This window comes from Ailuropoda melanoleuca, chromosome 12 (genome assembly GCF_002007445.2).
Source record: "Ailuropoda melanoleuca isolate Jingjing chromosome 12, ASM200744v2, whole genome shotgun sequence".
In the NCBI taxonomy this organism is placed as follows: domain Eukaryota; kingdom Metazoa; phylum Chordata; class Mammalia; order Carnivora; family Ursidae; genus Ailuropoda; species Ailuropoda melanoleuca.
In genome coordinates, this window is record NC_048229.1 from 16,983,629 (window position 1) to 16,993,238 (window position 9,610).

The 9,610-nt window shown below is 54.5% G+C and overlaps 1 protein-coding gene across 14 annotated transcripts in view; it reads right to left on the reverse strand.

Annotated features, from left to right (window-relative positions):
• SSH1 (slingshot protein phosphatase 1) overlaps nt 1–9,610 on the reverse strand; it is a 54,970-nt gene that overhangs the window by 22,951 nt on the left and 22,409 nt on the right. For 9 of the 14 annotated variants that reach the window (XM_034638714.1, XM_034638716.1, XM_034638717.1 and 6 more), the window contains 4 exons: nt 5,682–5,746; nt 5,109–5,230; nt 2,519–2,626; nt 561–629 (listed from right to left, as the gene is read on the reverse strand). In XM_034638714.1, the coding sequence (XP_034494605.1) occupies nt 561–629; nt 2,519–2,626; nt 5,109–5,230; nt 5,682–5,746 (364 nt within the window). Of the gene's footprint in view, nt 1–560; nt 630–2,518; nt 2,627–5,108; nt 5,231–5,662; nt 5,750–9,610 lie in introns of those variants that run through there. The other 5 variants (XM_034638713.1, XM_034638722.1, XM_034638715.1 and 2 more) reach the window with 5 other exon arrangements.

The following is a 9,610-nucleotide window of genomic DNA, read 5'->3' on the forward strand; positions in this document are numbered from 1 at the left end:
CAGCTGGTGTCTCTCTCCGCACCCCCACCACCTGTAAGCTCCCACTGTGTCCCTTCCCACTGTGAACTTAAGAGTGACCAGCTCCGCGTGAAGGGCACATCAAGGTGAATGTCCGCTGCATGATGCTCTGAACGTCACCCAGCAGCCCATCCCCTGTAAATACTCTTCTGTTGATACTTCACGACCCAAACCCCCTTACAGAGCGCCCCAAATATCCCTGTCTTCGTGTGGCCCCCTGGAGGGCATGTTGCTTCTCCTGCTGTAATAAGCCTCTGCTCCTAATGACTTCCCAAGGGTGCCCAAGCCAGCCCGGGTTTCGAAGTCTGCAGTGGCAGAGTCTTTCAGTATTTTTTAAATATTTTATTTGAGAAAAAGAGAGAGACAGCATGCATGAGAGGGGGACGATCAGAGGGCGAAGCAGACTCTGCTGAGCAGCGAGCCCGATGTGGGGCTTGATCCCAGGACTCTGGGATCAGGGATCTGAGCTGAAGGCAGATGCTTAACCGACGGAGCCACCCAGGCTCAGCCCCTGGAAGAATCTTTTAAAGAGCTCTCCTTACCCATCTCCATCAAGGTGGATTTTCGTGTCGCTCCACAGCCGGAGAACCATCCCGATGGTGCAGCTTTTACTGCTCAGGAGGAAAGAGATGCCCAGAGTCAGAGTCCACCCGCTCGTGCACCGTCTTCCCTGGCTTCACCCAGCCTGTCCAGCTTGCGGAAGGGAAATACCACCTGACCTGGGCCTGGCTGCTGGGTGTGTATCTGGGAGAAGCTCTCAGGCTGTCTGCGTAGGGACCACCTGCCACTGAATTCTAGGAGACACGAGCCTGGGACGGCCCCACCAGAGGGGGTCCCCAGTGACCTCTACTTGGAGACGGTCACAGGGGACTGTGTCCCCACCGGACTGAGGATGGAGCCCCAGAAACGCTAGGTCTCGGCTGTGGCTCTCAGGGCACAGGGAGCAAGCGGCTGACCACACGCCCATGCTGCAGCAGGGGTGAGGCCGCTGATGGCTGGCGCACTCCTGGCACGAGGCCATACGCACTCCAGGGGACACAGGCGAGCGGTGGCAGCCAACCGGGCCTCTTGGCCTAGGGTGGCGGGGGTGGGGAGAGTGCCAACACTGTGGCTGGAGTTCATTTCTGGGCCTCTGTTTCTGTACCTTTTGTACAGCAGCAGTTTCAAAACTAGCTTAATTTGCTTTTGGTTTGCTCACCCTAACAGTGAAATGATACTTAATGACTCTGGAGACAGGCGCCACTGAGAAACAGAGAGGGACAGAAAGGACTTTATCAGAGGCTTACTTCAGATTATTATGAAAATTCTTCAGGCATTTAAGAGTCTGCTCAGGAGAGACCACGGTAATGGCCAAGCGCGGCTCCGAGAGCCTCCGGGGCTCTTGAACGTGCACGTCTACTGACCCTTAGCAACAGCCTGGGGAGCAACGTGACGCCTATGACTGCAGACTGGGAGCTCTGAGCTCACAGACCCCCCCCTTCCTCTGGAGCGCTGGCCACCAAGCGGGACTCTTCCACCCTCTGCTTCAGTCTGTGGGGAAGGTAGCTGCAAGCCCTTCAGGTCAAATCAGACTAAGCCTTTCGTGGCAGGCAAATTCTCTGGTCCCCCCCTGCACTCCTACACATTCCTGATGGGCTAATTCTACTTCCTTTGTAGAGCTGCAAGATAAAATTTATGCTGAGACCTGTGGAGCTCCGGAGCTGCCTGGCTGTGTCACTGCTTGGGGGGGCGAGCAGGGGCCCCCCTCGGAGCCCAAAACTCACATGCTGAGAGCCCAGGGCAGAGGGCACCTGGGAACACAAGGCCAGGCCTGGAAGACTCACCCTCCCTCAGAGCTGAGGACCCACGCCAGGGACTGCTAATGAGGAAAGACAGAGCAGAGGGCTACAAGGAGTACTGGACTGGGGGGAGCAAAGGCCCGGGCTGAGGCCCAAGGCAGAAGGGGGCCTTCCAGGGCAGGCTTGAGATGAAACTGTCCATAAGAAACAAGGATAGTAGCTAAACTGGCCTCCCCTACCTGGCGTGATGGGGAAGAGCCGAGAGAGAGCCCTGCGCGCAGGGGGCTAAATCCACAGAGGACTCCCACTCAGGGTCTCAACCCGCAGTCAAGAGCACAAGCAGGGACCATGACATGACTGCAAAAACTCTGCAAATTCCCTAACGGCCCCTGTCTGCTGTTCTGTGAGTTTCCAGCAGTCCTGTAGTGACTGACAGTAAAATGTCTACAGGGAAGGAGGGCCTGCGAGCTGGCACATAGGGGGAGCAGGGGTACCCGGTCGGGACATGGGTCCTTTAGAGGAGGAATGACCTCGAAGGACAAAGTGGGTGGGGCAGCCCTGGGAGAAGAAAGCTTCAGAGGGACAGAGGAGCCAGCGTGGCCTGCGTGGGGACTCGAGGGCTAAGAGGGAGCTGGCCTGGCACGAAGTGTGCCGTGGAAGCCCTTCTCCGACTGCACGGTGCCAGCAAGCACGGGGCAGCCACGCGTGGTCATGGCACTCACAGTGCTCTCGCCTCCCAGACAAAGAGGAATGCAAGATGGAAGCCGGGGTAGCCGCTCCGGTCTCCTGAGGACGCAGACGCAGATGGTGGGGGGGCTCTGAAAGAGAATCTGTGAGCCCACGGGGCCGTCACTGCCCCCGCGTCCTCCCTTCTGACAGGGCACCCGCACATCCTCTGGGAACACAGAACCCCTGCAGGTGCCCGCTGTGGGCAACACTCATCTCTCCCTCCTTTTTTGGGGGGAGGGAATAAAGAAGCAAAATCTCATGTCAGGAATTGAGAAAAACAAGGAAATCATGCTTTCAGCAGGACAAAAGCTTCTGTAAGGACTAGGGCTTTGTATCCAAGCCAGGGATGAGTAAGAGTGCCTGGTGCTCCCCAGTGTGGGACCGCAGAAGAGCGCACAGGGCCCAGGCCCCTGCCTCCACATGCCTGCGCGTACTGGGCCGCCACTCAGGCCCGACAACAGGAAGGCCCACTTAGTTCCCGTTCCCTCTGACCACCTGCTCACCCTCTGTAGCTACTTGACCCACTCCCACAACCGCAAGATGCCCGCACTGGCCTCGGGGTGGGCGTGTGCACGCGGGCCTGTCTACCCCAGCTGTGAAGGACGACTTGGGAGTGCATGCATACACGTCTAAGGCTACGGTCACGGCCTCCAGGCTCTGCGGTCGGCGAGCAGAGGCCAGGCACACGGAAAGGGCTAACAAGTACACACGGTCGAGGCTGAATGAACTCACGAACAACGGGGTGCAGAGGAGAGCCACAGCATATCGATGTGTGGGGTCTACACCGCAGGCCTGCCATAAAAGCCTGGCTTCTGATGCCTGGCTATGCTCGTAGGATGGCCTTGGGGTACCCTCCCCGACCTCTCGAGCTGCATTCCTCGTCTGTAACACATGAATCAGGGCTACCTGCTCCACGGGGCAGTTCAAGGGTTCAATGAGACGCTGAGGACACATTGTGGCAACCGCCCTGTGTTCTCCCCCACGGAAGCAACAGATGGCTGGCAGGAGGGGCCGACCTCCATGGTGGGCACATCCCACAGGGAGGCAGGGTCCTGTTCTGGGCCAGAGGGTGTTACAGAAATGGACTACACGTGGCGAGGAAGCCCTGCCCCGGAAGGAACTCCGAAAGCCTGGCTGATCACTGAAGAGCAAACGTAACTGCATCGCCGTTTCACACTAAATACCTCTGGGCCACACCGCTGCGCCGACAGTGGCCCAGAACCCTGAGCTCTGCCCATGTCCCAGAGCACCGGTCTGGGGGTACCCTGACACGAGGTGCCAGGCCCTCTCGCCTTCCAGGGTGCTCTTCACAGCTCACCTCCTAAAACCCATCAGGCTCCACAGTCTTCCAGATCCAGACTTCCCAACCAGCCCAAGGCCACAGATGCCGGCTCACACATCTCTCCCTATGTGTGCCACACAAAACTTTCTTAGGATGCTATTCTGTACTGGGAAGAAGGTCATAAAAGAAACGTCTTCCCTCTTTCTTCGCGGACTTGTTAACTGGGAACGAAGCCTTGGTCCCTTGTAACAGCTGCTCTCTCACGGGAACGAGACCACACAGCCGTCACACCATTCACCGCATCTGTGGCTTTTTCTGTCCTGCCATCGATCCTGCCCGTGATGCCTTCAAATGCACCCCTGCCACCCTGTTCCCTGCTGCCCACTTGCCCTTTAAGACACAGTGAGCCACCACAGGCTGCAGAAGGCTCCTCTCCTGTGCTTCCATGACCCGCCGAGCATCCCTCCATTGCTGAGCCCGTCACCCCGCCACTGGGTCATGGCTCCTTCCTCGCTAAGCTTGTAGGCACTCAGAGGTGGATGACTGCCTCAGCTGCTGCTTTGTGCACCTGGCCCATTGCCTCATACACAGGAGGACGCACACACTTGCCTTGGTGGATGAGTAGATTAAAGATCACAGATACAGGGAGGCTATCTTAATCCGGTTTTCACAAACCCAGGGTCAGCAATGATCTCACGCACATTCGTTTATCCTAGATGTAAGAAGAGCTGCATGCCCTCATTTCACACACATAACAGTGTCTATGATGTAACTAACTTGGCCTCCGGTTATTGGAAAATTCCAAGCCTCTCTTCAAGCTTCTGATCAAGGACCTGTCAACAAATATGGGGAATCCACCTGGGATGGTAATACAGGGTAAGCACTTGATATGATGCCTGTCAATCACATACTTCTACATGGGCCGTCCGTGCTTCACGTGGCTGGCTCCTGCTCGTCCTTGGGTGTTTACCACAGCTGTCACCTCCTTCAGGAAGCCCTCCTGGCTAATATGCTCTCTTCTACGGCACCCCCAACAGCAACCCAGTGGTAAACCTCTAAGCCCAGTGTAACGTTTCTATCCTCTCAGACCCTGAGCTGAGAGCAGAGACTGAATCTAGCACAGTGCCAGGCATGCATGAGCTGTAAGGGTGCGTTCCACTGTTCTGCATGCCTGGTCACCCCTGTCACTGACCATCACACATCCCACCACCATCTCCCACGGATACGGGACCATGGAAACCTGCTCCAGTGGCAACCCATGTCTCTAGTGCAAAAGGGAAGCGTCGCCCCACCAGACTCACCTTTCCTTACTGGAAAAGTCGACTCCCAGCAAGATACTCTCCTCCGTGTCCTGGCGCCCACTGCTGTCCACCACCACCATGTACCGGACCCGCTCTGCCCAGGCGCTCTCCAAGCGCACAGCCTAGACGGGCAAAGACGCTCTCACTGGCCTGCCTTTCGAGGTGGTAGCCCCTTCCGTCACCAAATCAACATCAAGGACTTTTGTTTTCTACCTTTCCCCCTGTGAGCTCAGGAATTAAGATGAGATTCTGAAGAGCGGGAACCACGTCTGGTTTACATCCCTGCACGAGGGACAGTGCTCAGCTCTGGGGATCCTCCAAAGCTGGCCAAATTGCTAAACAGGTTAAGATCCAGAGAATGAAGACCTCAACCCTCAGACTGAAAGGGACACCTAACATATCCTTTCTCTGGACCTTGTGGGTGGTGAAGAGCACACCTGGCTCTGGCTTTTGTGAACAATTTGGGAGAATTTGCTGTAACACAGGAACTCCCCACCTCCCACTGCTTGTGAGCAATTCCCTACCAAAGTGCACCATTAAAAATGAAAACTTGCCACTCTCGTCTCTTCTTACCAGCCTGATCCGATCCTCACAACGCAAAAGGTTGATCATCACTTGAAGATGCTGGGGCAAGTCACCTGTTGGACCAATGAAGAAAGTTTTAAAAAAGGCCCCCACCCCCCCTTCAATGCAGAAACCTGCCAAGAGGCTGAGGTTAAGGGTCTGGATGAAGACCACGAAGCCAAAATCCCCCCACTTCCACCCCAAGAGAAGCATCAAAAGACTGGGAGGCTCAATTTCTCTTACTCCACTCCTGAATGTTGCCTGATGAGGACGGGGAGATCTAGCTGACGGCCACGCTTTCAGAAGTTGCCTTTATATTCTGAAATGTGGGGCGCCTGGGTGGCTCAGTAAGTTGAGCGTCAGACTCTTGATTTCGGCTCTGGTCATGATCTCAGGGTCATGCGGTTGAGCCCCATGTGGGGCTCCACGCTCAGCAAGGAGTCTGCTTGAGATTCTCTCCTCTCCTGCTGCCCCATCCCCCCCTCGTGCACCCCAGAGCGTGGCCCCCACGACAACCACCATGGTCAACAGCCACAGCGAGACCTCCATGCCTGACCACACCGTCTGGTCCCTATGCTGCTGGAGCTTTGCGGCATTCGCCTACCCCATGGAGTCTTGGGACTGGAGGGTGGCAGGTGAGGTGACTGGGGCCCAGGCCTATGCCTCTACCACCAAGTGCTTGCACATCTGGGCCCCGGTCTCGGGCCTCCTTCTGATCATTATGTTCATCATTATTTTCGCCCACTGGCTCACTGATGATTATCCACGCAATTTCAGAGGTCGTAAAATGTTATGAAGGCTACTAGCAGCTGCCCACGGCCTGAGGCTCACAGCCCTTTTCATGGTGGTTTATATACACATCAGTCTACGATTGAATTCAATAAAGCACTCTAAAGCATGATTACTTTATAAAGGCAGTAGCTCAGAGCTTCCAGCTTCTCTGTGCAATCCCAGAGCCCGGGTGGTGCCTCTGGGCTGGGGTGCACGGAGCAGAGTTTCTCAGAGCTGGGGAGTCTGCACACACAAGGAGGATCGACACAGTTGAAAACAGGCTGTGTGTTCCAGGCCGAGGGGCCCCTACCCAAGGTTTGTAATCAGTGAGTGGCAACTGGGATTCTAACATCACTTTTTCCCCACGTTATACATTTCATGGTTTCTTTCTGAAAGAAAGATTCATCTGCAAAGACGCTGGTCTACAAGGAAGGAGGAGGAGTTAACTCCTAGTAGATCTATATTAATGCTGATTTGTACCACGCCAAGGAGGAACAGAATTATCTTGAAAAAGACATTATCCTACAGCTCACAACCAGAATCCCAGAAGGATCAATACCCTGGATTCATTCCTTTTGCAAAGGCATCTTTTGAATTTTAGGGCAGGCTGACAGATGATGTCCAAATCGTCCTTCTTGCCTCAGAGAGGACTCGGGTCGTTGGAAGCTGGCCCCTCTCATCTGTTCTCTCCGTGACAGGAAAGCACGGCGTAAGACACCCACACTGGCACTGCTTTCCGTAAGGAATGATTGGCAGGTAACGGTTCACATTTACGAGGACGTGAAGCTCCTCATCCCCCCTCCTCTACCCAACAGCACCCGCACCTGTCCTGACCCCACTGCCCCAGTGGCACACACCCGCCACGGCTGGTCCTGGGCTCACCTGCACGCCACCACCATCCACCCCAAGCCTCAGAAGCACACAGATGAAAGCCAAAACAAGCCCCTTTGTCTGGTAAGTGCCTACATGAAAGGGACACTTTCCACACAGATAGGCTCCTTTCAGTGGGACTGCCTGTGGAGACGTGGAATTGCTGACCGACAGAACTCCCAACCGCAGCCCGGCATGCACATGCTGCCTCGATGTGCTGAAGTGTGCACTCAGCACTTGCGGCAAGATCAGAGACTGTACGCCTGAAGTAGAGGCCGCCGCCAGGGTCTCGGACTGCAGANGGAATTGCTGACCGACAGAACTCCCAACCGCAGCCCGGCATGCACATGCTGCCTCGATGTGCTGAAGTGTGCGCTCAGCACTTGCGGCAAGATCAGAGACTGTACGCCTGAAGTAGAGACCGCCGCCAGGGTCTCGGACTGCAGCCTGGCTGCAATGACCTCCTGGCTGCAATGACCTCCTGGCTGCAATGACCTCCTGGCTGCAATGACCTCCTGCAACCTGGCTGCACTGACTTTTGCACAGGCAGAATCCAGCCTCACTCGTTCTCAGCTCTGCGTGATTGCTGACGGGACTGGGGGCCATCCAGGCCACCTGACAGCGATTCCAGAAAAACAGGAATTGAGGGAAAGTCCAGCCTGTGCCTGCCCCAGGGTCATTTCCTGAGAGTCCTGGGACAGTCACCATCCCTCTTGCTTTTCTGAGCTCATTGGCCATTCCAGCCAGACCTCGGGGGCAGAAGAGCTGCCAAGCCTGTAGCTTTCTTCTTACTGTCCTGTCCATTCCAGAGATGCATGAACCAGCCCGACTTATGGTTTTTACATGGCTTTGCACTTGCACCCCCAAGCTCCACACAGTATGAAAACACTAAATCAGAGGATGGAGACACTGTATACTATGGGTGAACAAAGCTGGAGCATTCGCTTTGCTATCTGTGATAAGACATGAACAACGGTTAAATTCCTAACAGGGCAGAACCATTAGCAGATTCAAGAAAGAAGGCTCCGTTTGTAGTATTACGGTACTCGAAGTCACTGTAGTAATAATCAGAGCTACCATACACACAGAGCCCATGAGGGGGGAAATACGTTACATGCATACATTTTTTTAAAGCAGGCTCCACGCTGAAAAGGCTTAAACTCATGACCCTGAGATCAAGATCTGAGCCGAGATCAAGAGTCGGACACTTAACTGACTGAGCCACACAGGCGCCCCTACATGCATACATTTTAAATTCCATCCTGTCTGAGGTACTGGTATTTGATGCCCATTGTAAAGATGGGGTAACTGAGGCTCAGAAGTTGACTGTGACTGTTCAGTGAGTTGTAGGGACTGGGATCAGAAGCCAGGTCTGTCTGGCTCCAAAACACACATTCTTGCCCCAAACTACAACGCCTCCTTGTGCTAGACAACTGTTTTCTGAGCTTCGAACAGACCTCAATCTTGATTCCAAGTATCAGTATGTGAAAATACCAACTGACCCATGGTGTTCTTTATAAAGTGTAAGATACGAAATTCTAACCTAGGCACTCAGATCCAAAATGAGGCGAGATGACTTGAGGTGAGAGACAAAATGATGACAGTGACAAGAAAACTGGCCCCCAACTGCTGGCTGCTTTCACCTGCTCTTGTTCCGAGGGTCAGAGGGCTTGGCAGGTCGCACTGAGAATGCACTGCCTGTCCCAGAAGGGCCTGCAGAGGCTACGGGCCTATTACAAAGATGCACTTGTATGCAATGTTTTCTGGTTCCTCTTTTCAAACTGCTTTTGGTGTCAGAGTTCAGTCACCTAAGAAAACCAGTCTCTCCTACTATGTGGGCATTTCCTACCTGTGTGCTACTGGGCCTAAACGAATACTGGGTATGATCCCCACTTTATCACTTCTGTCTACTTCCAAAAACCAAATCCTGTTAAATCCTGAAGGCTTCCCACCCCAATGCCTGCTGAAGACTCGTAAAGAAATTCCCCAGATGAGAGCTTCCCAGAAGCTCAGAGAAATGACCACAGTTCTCGGAGAAGGTACACAGCATCCCAAGGTGGTTATATTCAAGGCGACAACGTCTGGCTATCACATGTTCTGGTGCACTTGTTAAGAAAACTCATACTGTAGGGGCGCCTGGGTGGCACAGCGGTTGGGCGTCTGCCTTCAGCTCAGGGCGTGATCCCGGCGTTATGGGATCGAGCCCCACATCAGGCTCTTCCGCTATGAGCCTGCTTCTTCCTCTCCCACTCCCCCTGCTTGTGTTCCCTCTCTCGCTGGCTGTCTCTATCTCTGTC